We start from the raw sequence: 24,732 nt of genomic DNA on the forward strand, positions 1-24,732 counted from the left end.
CTAACACTCCTACATGAGTCAAAGACATAGCCAAAACCCCAAAACGTGTTTTTTCAGCAAAGTCTTATCTTTGGCTTGTAAAAGAATATAGATTGCTTGGGAGTGTTATCATCTACCACCACTACTGTCAAGCCAGAATCTGTGCTGATAACACCCTCGAGAAATTCTTGAAGCTGTCAGGAAAAAACAGAAAATAAAACAGTAATGTTGCCATGGTCCATTAAGTATAGGCATTAATTTATGGTGTGTAGGGTTCCAAAGACATATCTAAAAACAAAATGATGAAACCAAAAAGGAAAATCACTATGCAGTAATTCTAATTTACTAAATTGCAAAAATATACATATTTGATGAACGATGGTGTAACTGCAACGGAGAAAATAAAATACGTGCGGGAGAACATTTGTCTGAAATACAATACAAACGAGCTGTAGCCTGAGATTGGTTTGGTCAAGAAATCAGACAAGAGAAACATGGAACAAAACGGGCCCCATAAGAAATCTTGAGAGTCCAAACCTCAGAAAGGGGGGGAAATATGCTGAGTCTGCTGTGATAGTAGAGAATTTCACTCAACAACTTTGTTATTGAAAAACAATTATACAACAAACACACCTGGTCTCCATCTTTCAACTTGAGAATACACTCCATGGTGTTGATAGTGATGACGACTGGCTCAGAGCCCAGCTTGGTCCAAGGAACATGAATACGCAGCTCATGAATATGACCACTGATAAATGTAAACGGAAGCTTCAATTCCTACAAATGAAATACAGAAGGTTTAAATAATTAGAAGGTGGCTTAAGCTCAAAATCCATCAAAACATTACAATTCTTTCACAGATACAATTTAAAATCAAGTCAGGAACTTTGCACCAAAACTAAAAATCAATTCAGCAGCTCATGTAAAGTTGAGATGAGCTGCTGAATTGTTTATATTCTTAACTGACTCAACTTCTGGCCATCAGCATGTGTTTTGAGTTCCGTGGATGGAAGTTTCATTGGAATTAACAACAAAATAAAGACAAAAATATTTGCACTGATCCATATTCAATCGAAGACAAAATCCAAAATTTAAAGTTTAAATGCACTTTTTTACTAGAGGCAGCCTTTTCGTGTATATTTACACACCCACTGCGTAAATAAGATATGTACAATTGTTTTTTGTAAAATGGGACCTGACAAGTCACATTTTTAAAATATCACAGCATTTAAATAACCTCACAGCCTAAACAATTGAAATCAGCGCTGCAACGACAAATCAATAAAATTGATAAAAATCAATGATTGAAAACGTTGGCCACAGATTAGTTCATCGATTCGTTGTGTCACGTTGTTTATGCACTACCCAGTTCATCGGGGTGGCGTGCGTACTAAGGCGCCATTTTCAAATGCCACAGTAAATTCAACTCATGAAACATGACAGGCACGGAGAAAACAGTTCGACCGAAGTCTACAAAAATGTGCAAGCACTCTTGACTAGAAACAAAAAAAGTACTATGGCAAGGGAACTCAACAATGGTGAGGCAGCAATCAAAACCAAAACATTGAGTCACCGACAAGGATGAAGGGAGCTCAATAGTATGGTAAGCCACTTAATTATTTGTTTTTATTTTTTTTTTATTTGCATTTGCCCTGTAGCTGATTAATGACTGTGCGCGTGTGTGTGTGTGACACTTTTTATTTCAGTTAAGTCATCTTCAGCAGTGTTTAATTGTGCCTCATTAAAAAAAAACTCCACTCTCACAAAACCCTGGTAATATTGAACTTTAAGTTTTATTTTTTAATTTACGGGCAAAGTCTGGGTGATTAAGTGAGGAAACGTAACATTGCTCTTTGTTAGTTTGCTCGATGTACTAGTATTTGCTTGTTAAATTAATAGTGACTGTGTTTGTGTGAGCGAGATATTTTTTATTTCAGTAAAATTAAAGAATGAAGATTATTTGAACATAGCACTAAAAACAGCCCCAATCACTAATTAACAAAAGAGAAAAACTATCTGCACCAAACACATGGAAAAAAACAGATGAACAATACAATGTTATCAGAAACATGTGCCCAAAGGCTTAAGCAGTGTTTAATTGTGCTGTATAAGAAAGCTCAACTTTCACACAAAGGTGTTAATAAGTTTAAGAAGGAAAAGTGAGTGAGTTAGTGAGCATGGGTGATAGTGGTTAGTTTTTGCTTGTTAATGTTGAAAATCAAGTTACGGGGTTTTCAGATTTGCGTTTATTTCTTGTTCCAAAAGCTCACATCACTTTAAAAAACGAAAATACATATTTTTTTTGCACTTTTAAAACAAACATCTTGAACATTTGAAGCTTTATAACATTGATTTATATGTATTTTATATAGCATTTATATAGCGCTATACAAGTCAATGAATTCCTCCCAAAGCGCTTTACACACTTTCGCCTTTTACACAATAACTACCAAAGCTACTACCTGATATCGGGGGCATTATCTTGCCCAAGGACACTTCAACATATGACACGGAGGAACCGGGAATCAAACCTGCGACCTCTTGATTCCAACTACACACACTAAATTGGATATTTCAAAATGTTTTAACAAATAAAAAAACGAAAAAGTGGGTGTGCAAAATTATTCAGCCCTTTACTTTCAGTGCAGAAACCTCTGTCCAGAAGTTCAGAGAGTATCTCTGAATGATTCAATGTTGATCTAAATGACTAACGACGATAAATGGAATCTACCTGTGAGTAATCAAGTCTCTGTATAAATGCACCTGCACTGTGATAATTTCAGAGGTCTGTTTAAGGCGCAGAGAGCATCATGAAGAACGAAGAACACACCAGGCAGGTCCGAGATACTGTTGTGGAGAAGTTTAAAGCTGGATTTGGATACAAAAAGATTTCCCAAGCTTTAAACATCCCAAGGAGCACTGTGCAAGCAACAATATTGAAATGGATGGAGTATCAGACCACTGAAAATCTGTCAAGATCGGGCCGTCCCCCTAAACTTTCAGCTCATACAAGGAGAAAACTGATCAGAGATGCAGCCAAGAGGACCATGGTCACTCCGGATGAACTGCAGACGTCTACAGCTGAGGTGGGAGAATCTGTCCATAGGACAACATTCAGTCGTATACTGCACAAATCTGGCATTTATGAAAGAGTGGCCATTTCTTAAACATACCCATAAAAAGTGTTGTTTCAAGTTTGTCAGAAGCCACATGGAAGACACAACAAACATGTGGAAGAAGGTGCTCTGGTCAGATGAGACCAACATCCAACTTTTTGGCAACAATGCAAGACGTTATGTTTGGCGTAAAAGCAGCACAGCTCATCACCCTCAACACACCATCCCCACAGTCAAACATGGTGGTGGAAGCATCATGGTTTGGGCCTGCTTTTCTTCAGCAGGGACAGGGAAAATAGTTAAAATTGATGGGAAGATGGATGCAGCCAAATACAGGACCATTCTGGAAGAAAATATGATGGAGTCCGCCAAAGACCTGAGACTGGGACGGAGATTTGTCTTCCAACAAGACAATGATCCAAAACATAAAGCAAAAGCTACAATGGAATGGTTAACCAAAAAACCCATCAAAGTGTTAGAATTAGAAAGTCAAAGTCCAGACCTCAATCCAATTGAGAATCTGTGGAAAGAACTGAAAATTGCTGTTCACAAATGATTTCCATCCAACCTAACTGAGCTCGAGCTGTTTTGCAAGGAGGAATGGGCAAAAAACTGATAGAGACATACCACAAGCGACTTGCAGCTGTTATCACAGCAAAAGGTGTCGCTACAAAGTATTAACTCAATGGGCTGAATGATTTTGCACACCCACTTTTTCGTTTTTTTATTTGTTAAAAAAAGTTTAAAATAGCCAATAAAGTGTGTTCCACTTCATGATTGTGTCCCACTTATTGTTGATTCTTCACAAGAAATTACAGTCTTATATCTTGATGTTTGAAGTCTGAACCGTGGCAAAAGGTCAAAAAGTTCAAGGGGGCCAAATAGTTTCGCAAGCCACTGTATATGTGTAGGGCTCCAACACCCCCGCGACCCTACTGAAGATAGGCGGTGCAGATAATGGATATATATATATATATATATATATATATATATATATATATATGCACATTTTTTAGAAGTAAAACCAACTTTGGCTATTATTATGTCAACTAAGCTTTTAGGCTGACTCCAGAGTGTCTCATTAACGTGGCATGAAAAACCCTGTGATGTTTTGGTAGCATATATACTAGTCCCAAGGTGGCTTTCAAATGCAAATAGATTCACTCATGAGGCAGCTAATTATGTGTAGTCAAAGGGAAGAGGCTATATAAAATATAATTACTTCCTAGATTTAGTAGTATCGTTTGATTCAATTAAATTAAAGTCAATTCAATTTATTTGGTCGCCTAAAGGGAAATTCGGTTTAACTTACTGAAACTGGGAGGGTACAGTGCTGTCGCAGCAGAGCTTGCGCCAAATGACCTGTTAACAGCACCTGGTATTCCCAGGCGGTCTCCTGTCCAAGTACTAGCTAGGCCCAACCCTGCTTAGATTAGGGTTATAAGGGTGGTATGGCCGTAAACAGGTAAACGGATTTTTCAACTGTGTGGAAACTCATCACTGTATAACATCTCATCTCTTATTAGCTGCACCGCTTATCCTCAGTAGGGTCGCGGGGGTGCTGGAGCCCATCCCAGCAATCATCGGGCAGTGGGCAGGGAATACCCTGAACTGGTTGCCAGCCTATCGCAGGGCACACAGGGACAGATAACTCGCTCGCTCTTTCACACCTAGGGACAATTTGGACCGGCCAGTCCACCTGAAATGCATGTATTTGGAATGTGGGAGGAAACCGGAGTGCCCGGAGGAAACCAACGCAAGCACGGGGAGAACATACAAACTCCACACAGGAAGTCCGGTAGCTGGATTTGAACCCACACAGGAGGTTCCCAAGACCTTAAAACTGTGCCGTACACGCCCTAACCACTGCGCCGCCGTGCTGCCCATATTAGCAAATAATTATCATTTACAATTCCAATTTGGCAAGAGTAGTTCAAAACTTGGTGTGTCAAATTTCAAGACTTTGTTCTATTGTATTTTTAGGGGAAATTAATGAAATACCTGCCATTCCAATACATCTAACATCTCATCTCATCAGCCGTACCGCTCATCCTCATTACATCTAACATATAAAGGGGAAAAAAGGTTCAACCAGAAAAGGTCACAACCTGTTAAGCAAACAATACCTGTTCTAGCACATCCAGCTTCAGGTCCAGCTTGCTGAGCACAACATCTCCTCCCCAAAGAGACAGCTGCAAATCTGTTGGCTTCAAATTCTTAATGTACTTGTTCACATAGCTCATCAGAAGCGGTGTGACATAGGTCTCCAACATCTTGTCCTTCTTCTGAAAAAACATTGTAAAGTAAGAGACATATTCATAATTCAAACAATATTACATTCTAACAGTGTGGTTTAACACAGTGCACCCAACCACCAGGCTGCAGACAAGTACAGGTGTTGGGATATTTCTGTGCCCAGCCGCAAAAAAAAAATTCCATTATTTTTGGGGGGCAATTATTGTCTCACTGACACTACTATGGTCAGACATAATCCGGATGTTTGAAGCGCTGCGTTTGAATTAAATCAGTGCGGCAGGTATGAGTGGGCGCAGCTTCCTGTAAGGCAATGCAACGGTCACATTGGAAGCAAGGATCTCAGCCCGGGGAAGATGATTTAAACCAAATTTCTGCACTTATACCCAATCAACATACTAATCAACTGCAGCCCACTACTTTCTGTTACAAAGATGGTAAAGAACCTTGTTGCCATAGAATAACTTGGAGCAACAGAGTTTGAGGATGGATGGATGTCAAGAACACAACACAGGGGCCAAATAACACGAACACACTTTTTGACGGGTTTAGTTCATTTGGTGAGTTTGTATTCTTGATTACGTGGCACGAAGATTGACGTGAAATATTGCGACCAGAGTGTAGTCAACACGGTGGATGACTAGTTGGCACATGCTTCTCACAGTTCAGAGGTCCCGGGTACAGACACTTCAGTTTACCCCAACATTAGAAAAGATATGCCATTGATGGTAATAATTCCAAAGTGTCCCCTATGAGGAATGTGCTTCAGAACCCCTGCAACTCTGGTTTGGTTCATAAAATGAATCAACATGGTTTTGGTGCGATGTTAGAAGGACACCAGAATGTTGCACACGATTAAACAGTGCATTTACGCTTATTGTTATTATTAATGTTAATTAAGATGTACGGATTTTGGAACTTGTTTACTCTCCGCCATCTTCTCCTAGCTCAAAGGCATTACAAAGCCCAATTAGGCACGGAACAAGTAGTGTTCCGCCCCACAATCATGCAAATATGTTCCATAATATTGCACGCGCCATGGATATCAAAAAAGTTATTCTTAAAGTAGACAGTTTGACCTCGTATCCCCTAAGCTGCGACGTCACCGGATAACAACAACGACTCAAAATGATGGCAGGTACCGTTGAAAAACAGACAGTGATCGTAGTAATCAGCAACTGCTAGAAGCAGGTCTTTTCTTTCACCATTTTCATGCTGCACTGACAAACAAAAACTGCAGACAGCATGGCATCATTCTCCAGCACTCCCTCCAGGCCCCATTCCTCAAACCTAATGTTTTCTGCCACATACGGCTCTGATAAAAGTAAGATAAAGGCAGAAAGCCGCAGTGGAAATAATGCATAGGGGCTCTTTGAACGCAGTTGGTAATTGTAAACACACCTAAGAGAAAAGATTTAACTTTTTGGGAAAAAAAAAAATCAAACGTTGTGCCCAAGCCAAAATGGTAAAAATGTGGATATGATTACTATTATTATTATTTATCTTGGGGAAAAAAGTGTAATGCCGCTCCTGGGCAGGGCCCTGAACATATTAACAGGCATTAAATCGATACGTGATACAGAAAATGTTGGGGATCACTGGTTTAACAGGTGAGAAGTACTATTTGCAGGCAAGCAGCTTTTCCCAGGGACTCGATGTGTTACATTCAATATTTTTGTAACATTACACTTACCAATATTAGTTAAAAATGGCAGTAATCTATTGCTTAATGTGTAATGCTCGTGACGCTTATCTGAATAATTACTCTGATAGCGCAGGTGTGAATGTCACGAGTGTTAGCCTGTTTGCTAACCTACAATCACTTTTTTTGCATACCACTGGAACGAATTAGCTGCTAAAAGGTCACTAAAGTGTGTGTTTTGTATTAATTTTTAAATTAACTCACTTGAGTGTATTTATCCAAGGTTCAAACTGTCATTATTGGAAGCCTCAATGCTGCCCCTTACACTGTCAGGGAGTGTGGCTAGGCTAACTCTCGGGAGAAGTCCTTCTAACTTCGGTTCTTCGAAGCTGTACGAGCAGACGCGTGTAAGATTAAAAAGCATGCTCCCACACGACTAACTCCAACACTGTTTGTATTTTAGGTTCTATGTTAAATAACTCTATCATTGCTTTACACGAGCTTCATCCACAATTCCGGAGCAGACGTCATCAGTAAACACGCTTACAACTTCCGCATGGTTAGTGTTGCCTTCAAGTCTGCTCGTGAAAATGACAACTTGTTCTTTGCCAACGGCTCCGCTGGTATTAGGTTATAGTGTACAGGCATGTGCGGCAGCCGCCTCCAGAGTACAGACCGGGTGAAATATATTGTCAAATTGAGTATTTATCAACTTGTACGTTTTACACGTATTTTTTTTATCATTTCAATGTGTGTACGCCGTATAACCAGTTTTGTACTGGAAAACAGTTTTATGCTGCGACGTATAATAAGCAACACTTAATTCCCTGCTTGTGGAGAAAGAACTAAGAAAGATGCGTGTTTGTTTTGTTAATTTCGTCAATAAAATGAACCTTTTTACATGATTATCTTACTATTCGACATAGTATGTCTTGCTGTGAGTACGTAGGTTCCGCTTTGTATTTGTAAGGTTTATTATCACTTAAAAATGGGGATTGCAATCATTAATAAGGGGGCAACTGGTTGTGGTTAATATGTATGAAATTGTGACTTTATTAGTTATTTTCCAAGTAAGTTGAAAACTTCTGTCAGGAATAAAATGGGAGTTTAAACACAATGGGTGTAGAAAAAAATGATAATTTTGTATTCAAGAAAGAAGGTGTAACATTTTTTCCAATAAATTAAGAATTATATTTTACTCTCTGACTTTAATAGAAGTGTTTCATCCAAGCCAGTATAGAGAAAATGCATCGTAAAAATGTTAGCTTATTTCTTGAGGAAAATATTATTTTTCCTTCAGCTAAATCTAAATAAAACAAAGTTATTTTGTTACAGATGAGAAAAAAAATATATTTTTTTAATATTATTTTTTTACATGTTGTCATGAAAAGTAAACATCCCTGTACATGTATTGAATTGTTTTAGGACTGTGATGTCATGTTATCATCTTTTTTTTTTTTTTTTACCCATTTTTTGTGTTTCTGATTTAAATTTAATGTATCATACAGCCTTTCGATTTACATTTCCGCGTCTGTATGAAAAGTTCTCTACAAATACATTTTAAATTTGTTTTATAACAAGTGTATCTAGCCGTTGCACTAAAAATGTTTTTATTTTCACTTACATTTTATTATGTTGCTCGTACTTTGGAAAGCAATTTGTGAATTTAATGTTTTCTGAATTTGGTCTATTGTGGTGCGTATATTTGTTCTTTTTGTGTGCATAAATCAGAGTTAAACAGTTGTGTTTGTCAGTCACGCCACTATGGTTTGTACAATAAAACCCGTTGGCCTCGTTAAGGTATACATGCAAATCTGTATCAAGTTCTCACTTTTCTTACTGGCATGGTACAGGTTATATATTTTAAAGTTGTTAAATTTGACATAAAGGCCTTTATTTTTCTGTTTAGGAAATTTGGTGACTGAGCCGAATACCCCAAAACCAAAATGGTCCACCACTTGAGACAACCGTTGCACGACAAAAACACGTTTTATTTCGAGTCTTACGTGCCTTTTTTTAGACAATGCAATATTTTTTGGGGTAATAGTGTTTCTCTGAAGTGAGAAATTCAAGCTGTGAGATTATATGATTTCTTTATTCCAAATCTAAATTGTACTGATTTTTCTTTATCTGTCAGCCAACCAAAATAAGTTATTTCAATTATAATCTCAATTCTAACCTGTGAAAAAATGACTGATTCAAAAAAACTGAAGATTTATGTTATAATAAATGCAATTATTTAGAATATTTTTTGCCATTCACTGGTTATAAAAATATGGGAAAAAATACTGACAGATCAATTTACAATTTAATTTTTATTAAGTTTTATCAATGTTTTATTAATTTGTTATTTGTTTTCCATGCATGGTTGTACATTTAAATACACCTTGTAGACAAAATAACGGCTTCAAAACCGATTTGTGAAGTTTGTAAGGTTTCAGGTATGATAAACACGATTGTTTCAAATATTTACTGGCGTTGGGTATAGAAAATTATGAAAAGTTACTCAAATTTTTCATTTTACCTTTTTTTTTTTGGTTATCAATTAAATGTTTCTCTAATTTTCAATAATTTTCTTTACACGTCTGTACATCTTCAAAGACGTACAAAAGTGGTATTGCAAATATTGATATAGTTATTCTTAATATTAATCATGAAAATCATACAAATAATTTTGATGATGACTGTGAGAATGATGTTAATAATAATAGCAATTTTGATGATGACGATAGTAATAAACCTTTAGTAAATATTGAAACGAATTACTTTTTGATTTGATGATTAAAGAAAATAGTGAGCCCTTGTTCGTAATGCCAAAGGACAATTGCGAAATTCTGCACTCTTGTTTAATTCTGGTTCACTGATTTTATTTTGTTGAAGAAATTTCGTATACTTGATAAGTGTTGATTGTTGACTGCTTATATTATTCCCAACGAATACGATATCATTAACGTTATTAGCATTATTAATATGATTCATGATCTTGTTATTACTTAGTCATTATTTTTATTTCCCATCCATTCAAAAACGTTTTTTTTTCATTAAACTTATTATTTTCGAGCATCGTTTTCACTGTGATGTGAAAATGGGGTTTTGATCTCTTTTTAGGGGAATGGAGTTGAACCAAAATTCAAATTATATGGAAGGTGTAATCATCATTTTTATGTGTCATTTTCCTTATGCACAATTGATGGTTCATCTTTATAATCTATTGTTAATTGGTATAGTCCAACAAATTGTGCACAACCTAAAATTGAGGTTTGCTTAAAAGTCTTTTTTAACAGGGTGTTTTTATTACAATATTTAAAGCTATATTCTATTTTAAATTAACTTATATACCACCCTAACCTTTTTTAAGGTCCTTTTCCTGCTTTATCTTTACGTAAGTCTCAATATATATACCTTCTCACTGTATATATATATATATATATATATATATATATATATATATATATATATATATATATATATACACACATCCATTATCTGCACCGCTTATCCTCAGTAGGGTCGCGGTGGTGCTCGAGCCCATCCCAGCTATCTTCGGGCAGTGGGCAGGGGACACCCTGAACTGGTTGCCAGCCAATCGGAGGGCACACCGGGACAGACAATTTTCTCACTCATTCACACTTAGGGACAATTCGGACCGGCCAATCAACCTAACAATCAACCCACGCACAGGGTAGGGTAGGGTTACTTTAACTGGATTACTTTCAATTACTTTTGGATTACTCCAATACCAAATATGAAAAAAGAAAATAAATATGAATAAAATGACTAAATTTTGTGCAGGCTTGGGGAGTAACGGAATACATGGAACGGCAAAAATTATGTTGGCAAGCTATTTGGATTTATTTTCATTTTGTTTATGTCACATTTTATGTTAGTTTTGCCGGAGATCAAATAGATCAAAGCCAGGAGAGAAAGCTTACCACGTGTTGTGAGTCATAATTGTATTCATATTAAGTTTTTTTTGTCTTTTATTAGCATATTTGGTATTGGAGTAATCCAAAAGTAATTGAAAGTAATCCAGTTAAAGTAACCCTACCCAACCCTGCCCACGCATGGGGATAACATGCAAACTCCACACAGGTGGTTCGATCTCATGACCTCAGAACTGTGCCGCACACGCATTATCCACTGTGCCGCCGTATATTTCCCTCCAGCACTAAAGGGTCGTAGGGGCACCATTCCCTATGTTGTGTCTTGGGCAAGTACATCAGGTTGGTGCCCATCCCCCTCTCCAGGCCAACACATGTTTCCACATCACCAATACGTTGCTTGCTATAAAAATGGCCACAATTGTTCATTAATACTTAGCTGGGCAATTCCATGATCGTCCTTAACTTGGATTTATTTTTTATATGAACAAATGGATGCTGCAATGTGCACGTTAAATTATAGAATGCATGGGTCATTTTACGTAAGATTGTCTTTTGTGTCATGTTCCAAGGCAGTAGGTTGTTCCAACATATAGAATTTTAATATACTCAATATATAAGTGATGTACAAAAGGTTCAAATAAAGGAACACAAAATTGTTATGGAAATATTTATTTCTAAAATACATTTTAACACACGTTTCTTATAACAACTTTGTCTTTAAGATGCCAGGAAATACATTTTTATGTACATGTTATTTACATGGTGGTGTCCAACATGATGTGCACTCAAATCATGTTTGCAGTCTCCGCGCTTGAATATCGTCCATTAAAAATGCTGAATCTTCTTCCTCTGCCCATTTGGGTTTGTCTGTTTGTCTGTTTTTGTTTTAATCCTGTGTATTTTTTTCTGTCCAGGCTTAGAAGTCCTGTTGCGGGCTGTGCGTCAAACTGTGCCGTCGCAAGTCACAGTTGCGCCGAAACACCTTTCGGCAGCGGCCACAGCTGTAGGGCTTGATGTCTGTATGGGTGAGAAGGTGAGTTTTCAGGTTACTTCTTTGATTAAAGGTTCTTCCGCATGTGGGGCATTTGTGAGGAGACTCCTGTTTAGATTTAAAGCAAGCAAAGGATTATTCCTTTTAACCTTCGATCATGAATATCTTTCCAAGATGTAAGGCCAATTTTCACAGTGTTTTATATTCGTTAGAATTTACGACCTTCTGAATACACTTGGGTGAAAAAAATAACTTAAAATAGGTAATGAATTGAACTATTACGTTACTTGGATAATTTTTGGGGTCTAGATAAAATAACCCAATTGTTGGGGTTGTTCCACTGAAAATTATTCAGACTGTTCAGTATATTTTGGAGTAGATTGGGAAGGTCTTATTCCAGACGAAAAACAATAATCCTTTTTTTATTTATTTTTTTAATTCTTGTTCACAAAAAACACATTGTTAGAAAAAAAGCAGCACTCTTTTGTCAGAGGGGTCAATTGCAATTATCAAATTCTGGGCAGCTTGTATTTAAAAAATGGGCAGAGGTGAGATGTTCAAAGAGATTACAACAAACCCCATTTTGTAATGATTAAAACCGAATGCATTATTTTACAGATACTAGTCATTTTTTGGGTGTGTATTAATAATTAATTAATTGATATATACCTAATGTGGGGGCGTTTGGACACGTTTTTTAAAGAACAGAACAAAAACATAAAATAGAAAATTGAAAATCCCTCTAAACAATACAACATTTTGTTGTTTCAGGAAAAAAATAGAAAACAAAATAGGAAATTGGATCAGCTCAACCCAAGTATTGGAATGGTCCATTTTGGACTCAAATTTGGGCTATTCTTGACCCAACGGTGTAAAATCCCCACGCAGTTTAGATAATGCTTTTGAAATAATAATAATAATAAGAAGAAGAATAACAATAATCAAGGGCGTAGTTTTGGCATGCACGGAGGGGACATGTCATCACCTATATCAAGCAATCATTATAGTATCCCCACCAATATTATATGATTACTTAAAAAGTACAAAAAGTTACTTAAAAAGGTTACACATTACATTGTTCTTAGAAACTAAGGAGAAGGATTGGGAAACAATAAAAAAATCTCAGAAATTTTAAAATACAGTATATACTGTGGTTTAAACAATGTGATACTTTCAAATGGATTAGGGAATGATAAATAATGTAAAATATGATCATCTGTTTAAATGATTGATAGAAGAAGCGTCCAAAATTATCTGGGAGTCGATTCTCTTATAAGCTTTCGGCTTCAACCTGTCATCAACCTGTCATATGATGTTCAGTTAACATGATTGAAAAGAAAACAAAAGGAGAAATATACGAAATGCAATTACAAAAACAAGCACTTTGTCCCCACCAATTCCAAGACTAAACCTAGGCCCTCGATAATAATAATTGTAATACTACTATCACTACTACTACTAGTTGTAGTAGTAATAATAATAATAATAATAATAATAATGAACAATTCAATATATGGGCGTCGTCTTACCTGCATGTGCAAGGTTTTATGGACTGCCAGCGTCCGGGACTGGCAGAATCCTTTCCCGCACTCTTGACATTTGAACGGCTTTTCCTTGGAGTGAATGTACCTGAAACAAATAAGCACGTATTGTTTAAATAAATAAATAAATAAATATATATATATATATATATATATATATATATATATATATATATATATATATATATATATATATATATATATATATATATATATATATATATATATATATATATATATATATAATAGTAATAACTGTTATTATAATAATATTAATAATGAAGATAATAATGTTAAGTAAAAATGTCCTCTAGTACCTGTGATCTCTGAGGTGGTCCTGTCTTCTGAAGGCCTTGTGGCAAATGTCACAAGTGTAGGGCCGCTCGTCTGTGTGGGTCCTTTCGTGGATCAGAAGGTTGTAGGACTTTGTGAAATGTCTTCCACAGAACTTGCAAATAAATTCCTTTTTAGTCTTGGACGGAAGCCTGCCCCTGGTGGGCTTTCTGTCCGGGGACAGCTTGTTTAGCTCGGTGATGGTCCCCCCGAGTCCGGACGCCAGCTTGGCCAAATCTGCAGCCTTCGGAGGGTCTTCCTGCGTAGCGGCCAGGGCCAGATTTGCGAAATCGAACCTTGGCCTCTCCTTGTGCAGCGAAGGAAGGCTATGCCCAGCTGAGGCTTGTTTCGGGTGGAAAAGCTGCGCTGCGGCAGTGAAGGGCAAGGCTGGGAAAGAGATTCTGGGATCCATTAGACCCATTTCGGTAATAGTGGATCTCAGTCCTTGGATGTGAGGGTAGCCGAGAGTCCAGTGGTTCATGTGCATAGTGTGCACTGCGCTCAGGCCGTACAGTCCCTGCAGCTGATCGGCGGGGAACGTGTTGACGGCCTGCAGGAAGGAGTAGTTGGTCAGCTGCAGGGGAGGGTGCAGGGGAATCGGAGCGTGCAGTGCTTTGCTCCCCATTGCGGCTTACACTTTTGCGCAGGACACCGGCAGCCCTTTGGAAAAACAAAAAAAAAAAAACGGCTACAATGAATCATGTGCACGGACGAAACAAATTTGCAACCAAAACTGGTCCCTCAAAAACAGCCCCGTTATATAGGCGGGCCATAAGGGGCCTGGCACGCCCCACGAAGGGCTTGTGTCCCCCTCACTGGAATCCAGATTCCGTTTTAAATTGTTATTATTATTGTATTACTCTTGATAACTAAGACATTAAAATATAAAGAGACGGGTGTGATTTACTATGAAGATCACTTGTATTGTCAGATTACGAACACAGTAAATTTACCAGAGATAAATGTGCATTGTTAAAGTGTTTTTACACCTCTGGTGTTCTTCCAACAATGGCCAGTGTAAAGGGGACACAATAACCCACACTTCAAATAAGATTTACAATGTCACTCTCTCATATGTATTTAATTCAGTTAATGCAACAACAGTAGAAATACAATTCTGTTTCAGTGGTAACTAATAGCCTCGTTAAAGTGTAGAAAATAATTTTTATGTACTATTGAAACTTGATGTTAAAACAAAATAAAATTATTTTTTGCGTCATTCAACACTAAGTTAAAAACACTGGAGCTTTTAAGTAAATAAATTAATCTTAAATATAATTGACACTGCACAAGACAGATATCTACTAACCTTTATTATGTCAGTGTCAATTTTAACAACACCAACGACTTTTCACCTATGGTCTAAAACCTGACTAACACTTCTTATTGCAGTGTTGTTTAAAATATTAACTCTTATCAGAATCAATTTAAGTAGGAAATTATATACTTTGTAGAAAAGGAACACATGTTCACTGGTGTAGTGTTGAAACTTATTCTTGAGGCGTTACATTTTTGGAATAACATTAATGAATCTGTGAGTGATGCCTTTGTCGTCACATCTGTTTTCTGGAAATTGATGACATGTCTTCTGTCTATTGTCTTAAATAAGGAAGGCATAATTTAAGATGATCGTTATGTTTAAGGTGCATCAGTGCTGTTCAAAAAAATGTGAGTAATAATAAAAATTTGTGATCTGATACACGATATACCCGCCCCCCTGAGGCTAAAATCTTGTGACGGTCCTGCTCGAAAAATGTTTTGTTATTTTTTTTTTAAATAATGAATTTCCTCAAATTACACAGTGAAAAATAAAGTAATATTTTACAATTAATGTTCTATCCAAAAATTGTCACTGCAAACACTGGACCTAATAGTTTAAAATGGTGACGTCCAACAGGTGGGCCTAATCATTTTTATGAATGAAAGAAAAGAAAGATCGACCTGAAAGGATCCGCAAGCAGCGTTTGATAATAATCCTCATGTGAAATTACAATTTTTAGAGTTACAGGCCGGGTTTAAACATAAAACGTTCGATGTATTAATTATAAGAATGTCATAGGATGACTTCAGTACCTTTGTATTCGTACCAGAACCGTAACACCTCTGTATTCCTAATTAAATATATTGTTTTGTCTTTTTCCTTATATGACATTGAACTGCTGTTTTGAGTTCTTTTAGTGGGATTATATATATATATATATATATATATATATATATATATATATATATATATGTATATATATATATATATATATATATATATATATATATATATATATATATATATATATATATATATATATATATATATATATATATATATATTTGTTGGGAACATTTGTTGAAAACTCAATAAAACTGTGATTTCAAAATATATAACCATTAAATTAATTTAACAAGAAAACACGTTATCGGTTTTATTGTTTAACAGTTTCACCGAGTGTTTACTTGTGTTTGGTGATTTCGTTTTCCGGGGTATTATCTAAATAAAAAAATAAAAGGATTGCCGAGTGAACTAAAGATTTTTAATCAAGGCCCGTCCGCTGGCAGTGCAAAAATTACTTGAAAAGAAGAATGATGTCTTACTGAAACAAATAGAAATAACTAATGTTATCAACCAAGCTATCAAAATTGGTTTATAAAGCGCTTTTCAGACTTCAAATAAACGGACGCATGATTACTGTTTTATTATTTTTCAACATATGACATTGAACTGATATTTTTCTCTCTCATGCTATATTCAGAAATAAATAGAAACAATACCTATACACCCTCACTTAGAAAGGGTTAAATCTCATTTTGCACATGCAGGTGCACTTCACGTACACTTACTTCTCTTTCGCCATACGTCCTCGCTACTTTGTTCAACAAGTTCTATAACCTTTGGACTTCATTTACACTTTGCCAGTTTGCCTGCACGCCTTCATGTCCCGTTCCGGACCCTTTTGTTTTCCTGCAACAGTGTTTTTAATGTGCACGTGGAATAAAGTGATGGAATCAGCTTGATCGGTTTAGTTTTTGCAAGGATGACAAGTGCTGCTGCAGGTTAGCTACTCGTGCATTCAGAAACGGAGGTGACAGAACACACACAAAAAATATAGTTTTACGTCAGATCGCGTTCTTACCCCAATAAATATCTGTCAAAATCCTGTGGAATGCCGGTAATCCACCGTAACTACACAAGCAAGTGGCTCCAGAACAGTGCCACTAAAAGTTCTCCAAGTTCCGAGTCCATGAAACTCTCACAGCCATGCAGCCAAGTGCAGTGCTGCGGAGTTTTGCACACTCGTGGATTGTAACTGGAGTGGATGTGGAATTGTGGGAGTCCCGTCCGCAGCGAGGCTGGAAGTGTGCGTAATGCGCACGGATTCTTCACTTTTTAGGGCTCCTGCTAGGGCGCATTTTGCCCGCCTCTGGCACGCCCCCTCCTTCTAGATCATTAATTCCAATGTTCCTCCTCTGTTTATTTGTGTTTGGATAGCAACTGGAGCTCCACGGTCGGGTGAAGGAGCCCTTTTGGTTCAACATTACCCCTCTTTAAATACACCTTGTAGACAAAAGCGAGGGCGTCCTGCTTTTGGGAACGTTAACTGCACACCACGAAAGTTCCAATGCGCGACCCCCAACTTTACGCGTATCATTTTGGATGTATATGAGAGAATTTCTTAAAAAAATCGTGCATATAGTTTCGTACAAACTAATCACATGCCTGTGTCATTATAGTAAGAAAAAAAATCGTTAAATTAGATGAAGTTAAATGAGAATTTGCTAAGTGTATTGAATGGACCGTGTAAAATATTAGACCACTGGATGTCATGCAACCCAAAAGTGCTACAAACCACAAGGATGAAGGCAAACTACAGAGAGTACAGGTAACCAAACTACAGACTTTCAAGAAGAGTAGAAAAAAATGAAAAAGGGGGGCGTCAAAATACAGTATCAAAAAAACAAACAAAAAACAAAAAAAGAGAATAAAGAAATCAGCAAAAACAAAAAGAAATAAAAAGGAGAAAAAGAACAAGAGAAAGAAAAAGAAGAAATGCAGGTAAAAAGTGAAAAAAAAACAAATGAAACAAAGAGAAACAAATAAAACAAAGGGAGAACTGAAAAATTGGGGAAGCAGAAGAAAGGAAGAAAATGAAAGAAAAAACAAAGGGAAAAAATAAAAAGGGTTTAAAGGAAAATACACTATCCACCCGTTATCTGTGTTGCTTATCTCCAATGAGGGTTCGGGAGTGCTGGAACCCATCCCAGCTATCTTCGGGCAGTGGGCAGGGGACACTCTGAACTGGTTGCCAGCCAGTCGCAGGGCACACAGAGACAGACAACTCACTCGCGTATTCACACCTATGGGCAATTTGGCCTGACATGCATGTTTTGGGGGGGAACATGAGAATTCCGCACGGGGGGGGGTGTGGTAGTTGGAATTGAACCCTGGACCTTTGCACAGTGGGGCTGCGCGCTAACCACACCTCCGCCGTGCCGGCCAGAATAATATTAATGAGAAAGAATAAAAAAATAAAAAGACGACGAAAAAAATAAATTATGATTAAAAAAAATCCTTTAAATTAATAAAGTTGTTTTTTACTACTCGTAGGTGCTAAATAATACACACTGTCCTTTTAAACACTGTTATTGTTTTTTGTTTTGTTTTTTTGCAATAATTACAATGTATTTAATCGGGATTCTATGTTGGTGTTCGAAATAGATACGCAGAATGGGAGATGTTACATTATTAAAATGAGTAGCGACACGTGTCTTGAGCATTTACTAACAGTCCACGACAAAAAAAAATCACATTGCAGTCAATGTTTCAACATTTATTACACTGATAATAGTATTCAATCTGCTAAAGTTCTGAACTAGACTGACTATTAAAATAAATACGTATTCCGCCGGACCTTAATGACTTGAGTTTGGGTTTTGGCAAATTTGGCACCAGTCCATTCCTTTACGTTGTTAGTTCAGTTATTTTTCTGTCTTTTATATCAACATTAAACATGCAATATCTTTTATTGTGAACACAAACTATAATACATGTACAATATACAATATGAGGTGTTTTTGCCAAAATGTCAGGAATGTTGGTATGCTTATTCAAGCTTTTACTTTAACTGACTTACTTTTACTCTAACAGACATCTAAACTTCAAATTCAAAATCGTGCTTGCTCCTCGATCATGTATTGTAGAGCGACCAAATAAAGGTTTCAAGCGCTGAGCTATGGAGATGCAGTCCATGAGTATACATTGCCACCTATTGGTACTTTAGTATTATGACAGGGCCTCCTCGACTTGCGCTTTTGCATTTTATATAAATTTGATATGCTTTTTCAACGTGGCAAATACTGATCATTTTCATCAGATTTGACGAATTAAAAGGAAAATAAAACGAAATGATAAAAAGGATATATTTAAATCCCTGTCAAATATGATAAAACCAAATAAAAGTATTCCAAATTTGAATCCGCCCTTAACATTGTTATAAACACAATAATGACTGAGTACTGTTAACCGAATATTTTAACAGTAGAAAAACTGAAATATAATAACAGTTTTGTTTTTTTTAGCTGGAGAAAACGTGCAACATGATTCTGCACAAGACCTGCTTGCGGTTTCTAGTCTGTTGTTACTCAGATTTACAGTTTTATATTTTGTAGCTATACATCCTATTCATTTTACAATTTTTTTTCTAATACAGTATATTTGTTATTATTATTGTTGTTGGTAATATTATCATTATTATTATTATTATTATTATTATTATTATTATTATTAAAATTACTTATTTCCTACCATCATAAATAAAATCAGTTCAGTTTCCTAATTGATGCTCTTTAGAGCAGTGAGCAGCAACCACCAGGTTGCGGACTAGAACCTTGGGTCGTTTAGTCGAAAAAAATATCTATATATCATAGCCGAGTATACACGCAATTCTAACTCAACGTTTGACTAAGTTTTCTTAGTTTTATGTAGAAGAGGTGACTTTTGACCCTGGCTTGAGTCCAGGAAGACGGCACCATTCCTTGTGATCATCTGACTTCCAACGTCGGAGGCCTGAGCAGCTGCCAAGCCTGTAATGACCAACACTTTTGTCCTAACGCTGACGATGAAAAGAAAATGGATATTCTCGATGATCAGTAAAGACTTTCCCATTTCTCACAGGTTAAATGGCATCTTTACAAATACACCTTAAGCAGCAGCATGATAGATAATTGATAAAACCAGCAGTCAAAAATCTGAGGACTGTTAGTCTGTACTCACTTGTGGTGTCTTTGATCGATTAAGTGAAGTTCCTAGCCATAATTCTGTGTGTGTTGAGTGTCTCGGTAATGTTCTTACAGATGTCAAGTCCATACAAACTGTGTACGGGGAGGTTTGCCCTTCTCCTATTGTCTTAAAGCCCCTGGATCGCCACCTATTCACTCACTCCCCCTGCATATCAGGGGTCAGGAACGCATGGCTTGCGAGCCTGATATGGCTCAAAGATATAATGAGGGCCATAGTAATCTTATCTGTTACTTTCCAATTTTAGTGTATGCGAAGCTGAAGCAACACAGAAAACCAATTGTTCAGTCCAAAATATACTGGGCAAAGCTTCATTTACAACTTGCACTCACAGACTCATCTCATTGAACAATCTATGTTCACTTTGGAGACAATGAAAACCCACAGAACAAACCGTAAGCAGCAAACCCCAGTCCAAAGCAATTTGATAGTGTGAGCGGTATGAGGAGGGTGGATCTCTGGACATAGCCAACTGCCGTAAATACATATGTTTCTTTCTCGTTTGCAATATTTTGTGCCATTTATACAAAAGAACTTCCCCTGCACCTGAGTTTGAAACCATCATCTACAACAAAAATGAGCCCCAACAATCTTATATAACTGCAGTAGGGAAAAGCATTTTAAGTGGTATATTTTTTATGTGGGACACCGGCTATTGCATTATTATTATTTTATGGATTTGATCATATCATCAAAGGTCACTCAGTGATACAACATGCTGAAGAAAATTCTTCTGTCTGGCGTGCGCTTTTGGTAGTTTTGTTGAATTTTGTCTTAGAATATATGGTATGGCTTTTCGAGTACCGCGAGGGTCCCAACCCTTGCTGTATACAATATATTACTCTTACAAAATTTCTTTCCATCATGTTCTTTGTTTTGTTTTTAAAAATGCAAATTTCACAGAACATTCATCTATCCATTATCTGTACCGCTTATCCTCAGTAGGGTCGCGAGGGTGCTGGAGCCCATCCCAGCTATCTTAGTGCAGTGGGCAGGGGACACCCTAAACTGGTTGCCAACTAGTTGCAGGGCACACAGAGACAGACAACTCACTCGCACATTCACACTTAGGGACAATTTGGACCGGCCAATTAACCCGACATGCATGTTTTGGGAATCTGGGAGGAAACCGGAGTGCCCGGACGAAATCCAAGCAAGCACGAGGAGAACATGCAAACTTCACACAGGAGGTTCAATCTCATGACCTCAGAACTGTGTCGCACACGCGCTAACCACTGTGCCGCCGTGCTGCCCAAACAGGGCTGCCCTAATATATAGGAAAATACAGCACAACAGGCCAAGGTTGAAAAGATCAACACAGCCTTAGAACGCCCTCTTGCAATTTTGTGTGAAAATGTGAAATTATATACCCATGTGAAATGTAAAATGATATACCCTGTAATAATGTGTCAAAAATGTCACAGATAAATCTCACCGGAGTATAAGTCGCACCCCCAGCCCATCTATGAAAAAAACTGTGACTTACAGCCTAGAAAATATGGTAGTACCCATTTTTAATAGCAACTTGCAAGATATATATTTTTCGGTTTTGCCCACTTGTTTATGGTGGTGATTGCCCTAGGGAAGAAACTGTCGCTGAGCCCGTTAGACTTTGTTTCAAGGGAACTATAGTGCCTAACATAGGACAACAGGTCAATTAGGTGGTGGTCGGGGTGAAAGGAGTCCTTCATATTGTTGAGAAATTGCAAGCTTGCCAATGTCTACCAGACTGGGCAGAGATCAGCCAATGATGTTCTGGGCTGTGTTGATTGCTTTTTGTACGTTTTATTTCTGTCTTCTCCGAGCGTACCACACCATTACTCCGTATGCCAGAATGCTCTCCAACTGTGAATTTGTAGAACGATACAAGCAGCTTTCCAGGTTGTTCTTCCCGATCACTGTCAGCATAGATGTTAAAAGCATATTTGCATAGATATTAAAATTTGCACACTGTGCAAAATGATTTTTTTCACCTTTTCAGTAGAATTATTTTGTAATATATGTAGCAAGCCACTGAAAAGTAGTTGTCAGGTTATGACGCCCCTTGTTTCCTAAATTGTATAATATTGCTTCCTGTTAATTAATAACCAAACTACAAGTGCAAAGTTTCACCATTTCCATAATTTACCAAACACGATATTTGATCATTCACAAAACTCTACAGCCAATACCATTAAAAAGGTAATAATGCTCTTATTACGAAGACGCTGACAGGGAGACATCGATTTGGCATTGGCAGGCCGTGCATTTCACACCTAGGCCTTCAGTAGGCTGAATCTGTCTGACCCTCAATAGTCATTTTATGGCTATAAAACTTTCCTGCAGCTACAGCAGTCACACATATATTTAAAAAAAACCCAATAATAAACGCATAGAACTGCAATATTATTAAAGAATATAGCCACATTTCACTCACCAAAGAAACATTTTCATTGTCCTCAAAATCCATCCTCCTTTTTTTCCTCAAAATTTCAATTACTCTGTTGTACAGATTCTGTGCATTACCGTTCCATCAAGTTCTCATATACTGCCATCAAACCTAATACTGAATGTCGAGCCGGTCCTGTTGTATTTCTTCAATTTAGGGATGAAAAAGTTTGTTCCACAGAAACAGTGGACACAGGGATTTTTTCATCACATTTTCATTGTGATACCTTCTTTACCATCCCTTAAGACAAGCCTAGTTTGTGAAAACAGTGACGTTTCCCAAGGCTAGCTGATTGGCTAAACCAACAACTTTATCGACACTGATGTTATGCCTCAGGGCCTGCAGAGCGGATTGTGAAAGCCTCTGAACAGATTTCTGACCCTGGCAACAAGTAATTGATGAAATGTGATTGGTCAAATGCCAGGATATTAAAGACTATATCTGGAAGCAGCACAACCAGTCAGACAATTTGGAATTATTTATTGAGTATTAATAGCAAAATACAATTAACATCACTTGATTCAGATATTTTTAGGCCAGAAGAGAAAGTCTTCCGGGCTCTGGCGGTCGACCAGTGTTTAGTAAAACGTTCTTGTTCTTTCCAGTGGTTTTTACTGTCTACACGGTGAGTGTGCAGAACATTTCTTCGGTCTCCTGTTGATCTCTTCTCCATCTGCTGTATATTGGCACTATTTTTCACTGGTCTCCTGCCATCTATTAAACAGCACCCGACGTCCTCGCGTGACCAAAGGCCTTATTCTTCGCCACGTCGTCCACGATGCCAGAGAAGCACAGAAAAGAAGGCCGTGATATCGTGCTCGTTCGAGCAATAAGCTTTCGCCAGTTAATGCTGTCGAAGCTCAGCACTAAATGCCATTTGTCAGCAAAATAGCTTCCCTCGGGCTGTTTGTTCTGGCCGGGCGCTTCTGTAGTGCTGCCTTCTATTAAGATGACATATTTTCTTTTTTTTTCTTTTGTTTCCCGGTCCATCTGGTGGCAAATGCAGTAAATATGTACTCAGCAGATGAAGGAAAGCGGTCATCACTGTTGATTATGATTTATGATCAAAGGAGATGTATGCAAAAGTCAATGCAGTTGTTTTGGAACTTGGAAGATTTGCACTATGTCAAAAAACACATTCCAGTCACATCATAAAAAACCAGTTTTCTTTCCACTTGTGCAGTAATTAAAAGATGTATTGACAGTGAATTTGTTAAAATATATTTTGCCAACTATTTCTTGGACGGATACAGTTTGGACTCAAAATCATCCAAATACTTATAATTTTAGTTTCCAGACAGTGAGGAATATTCATCAATTCTTACTGTATTTAATGATGTAAAATTGATATATTTTTGTTGAATTTGATAAAAAAAACAAAAAACAAACAAGAAACATCTCGCTGACGTCGGAACAACGCATTTTGGATATCACTTTCTTCGTCAAACCAATAACAATATTCAAATTTTGTGTCCCGTAGCTGGCTCAAGCCTCAGGCGAGCCATACCTGTCAGACAGGACGAAAGGAAGACTGAGATCACTTGCGCTCGTTTCTTGGTTTTATTGAAAGGAAGGAAATGACAAGGTGGGATTCTTCGATCCGTTGGTTGGCGGATTGACGGAACTTGATGGGCGGTTGAAGGCTTGGCGGGAATGGTCGCGGACAGGCGTAATCGTAGTGTTCGGAAAAGAGTTCAGGAGTCAGACGGGCAGGGCAGATTTACAGAAACGGGTCGGCAACGGAGATCAATCAGAAGAGAACAGGGAGCAGGCAAAGAGTCAGAGGTACGGGCTTACTGAGCTGAAGGCAACAGGTAGCGTGAGTACAATCCAACAAAGTGTTACCGGAAGCTGGGGATTTAAATATACAGGGTGCGCCAATCAGCTGTCCTGGCTGTTGGCGCCAAATCCTGAACACAGGTGTTCCCGATCCGGGTGATTGTGACAATACCTAAGACTTACAACATCAGTCTGTAGCCGTAGCCTCCGTTCTTGGTGCTCAGCATTAGGGGTTGGAATTGGGGGGTTTGGTCATTTAATAACAGGTGTTGGATTGAACTATCTCACACTGCCTCTCCTGCATGACATAATAGGCTTCTAAAAGGGGATGGGAATCCCCTCCTCTGTATTAATCTCCCAGAAAGAGTTAAGATCGGGCAGAGAAGAAGATGGGTACCCTCAACCACCCTAAGACTAAAATATTGTAAATGTGTTCTTGACTCTGACACAAATATTGACACCACATTACCTTAAATTATCTCCACTTACAAAAACAGACT

At 37.5% G+C, this 24,732-nt stretch overlaps 2 protein-coding genes across 7 annotated transcripts in view; both read right to left on the reverse strand.

The window, feature by feature from the left end:
* vps13b (vacuolar protein sorting 13 homolog B) overlaps nucleotides 1–7,534 on the reverse strand; it is a 457,366-nt gene extending 449,832 nt beyond the window's left edge. For 3 of the 5 annotated variants that reach the window (XM_088326330.1, XM_088326329.1, XM_088326331.1), the window contains exons 1-3: nucleotides 7,316–7,534; nucleotides 5,222–5,380; nucleotides 613–756 (exon numbers count right to left, since the gene is read on the reverse strand). In XM_088326330.1, the coding sequence (XP_088182456.1) occupies nucleotides 613–756; nucleotides 5,222–5,380; nucleotides 7,316–7,414 (402 nt within the window). In that variant the 5' untranslated portion in view covers nucleotides 7,415–7,534. Of the gene's footprint in view, nucleotides 1–612; nucleotides 757–5,221; nucleotides 5,381–7,254 lie in introns of all 5 variants that reach the window. The other 2 variants (XM_088326334.1, XM_088326333.1) reach the window with 2 other exon arrangements.
* Nucleotides 7,535–11,527: 3,993 nt separating this feature from the next.
* Nucleotides 11,528–17,079, reverse strand: osr2 (odd-skipped related transciption factor 2). Of its 2 annotated transcripts, none has more exons than XM_088327933.1 (4): nucleotides 16,865–17,079; nucleotides 13,724–14,399; nucleotides 13,395–13,494; nucleotides 11,528–11,891 (listed from the first exon to the last, which is right to left on the reverse strand). In XM_088327933.1, the coding sequence occupies exons 2-4, from the start codon at nucleotides 14,362–14,364 to the stop codon at nucleotides 11,817–11,819; spliced, it is 816 nt and encodes a 271-aa protein (XP_088184059.1). In that variant the 5' UTR covers nucleotides 14,365–14,399; nucleotides 16,865–17,079; the 3' UTR covers nucleotides 11,528–11,816. The 2 variants fall into 2 exon arrangements, with proteins under 2 accessions (XP_088184059.1, XP_088184058.1); XM_088327932.1 differs by having other exon boundaries at nucleotides 11,528–11,973.
* Nucleotides 17,080–24,732: the final 7,653 nt, after the last annotated feature.

The sequence above is a fragment of the Urocampus carinirostris genome, chromosome 2 (genome assembly GCF_059441175.1).
Source record: "Urocampus carinirostris isolate Australia breed hairy pipefish chromosome 2, RoL_Ucar_1.0, whole genome shotgun sequence".
In the NCBI taxonomy this organism is placed as follows: domain Eukaryota; kingdom Metazoa; phylum Chordata; class Actinopteri; order Syngnathiformes; family Syngnathidae; genus Urocampus; species Urocampus carinirostris.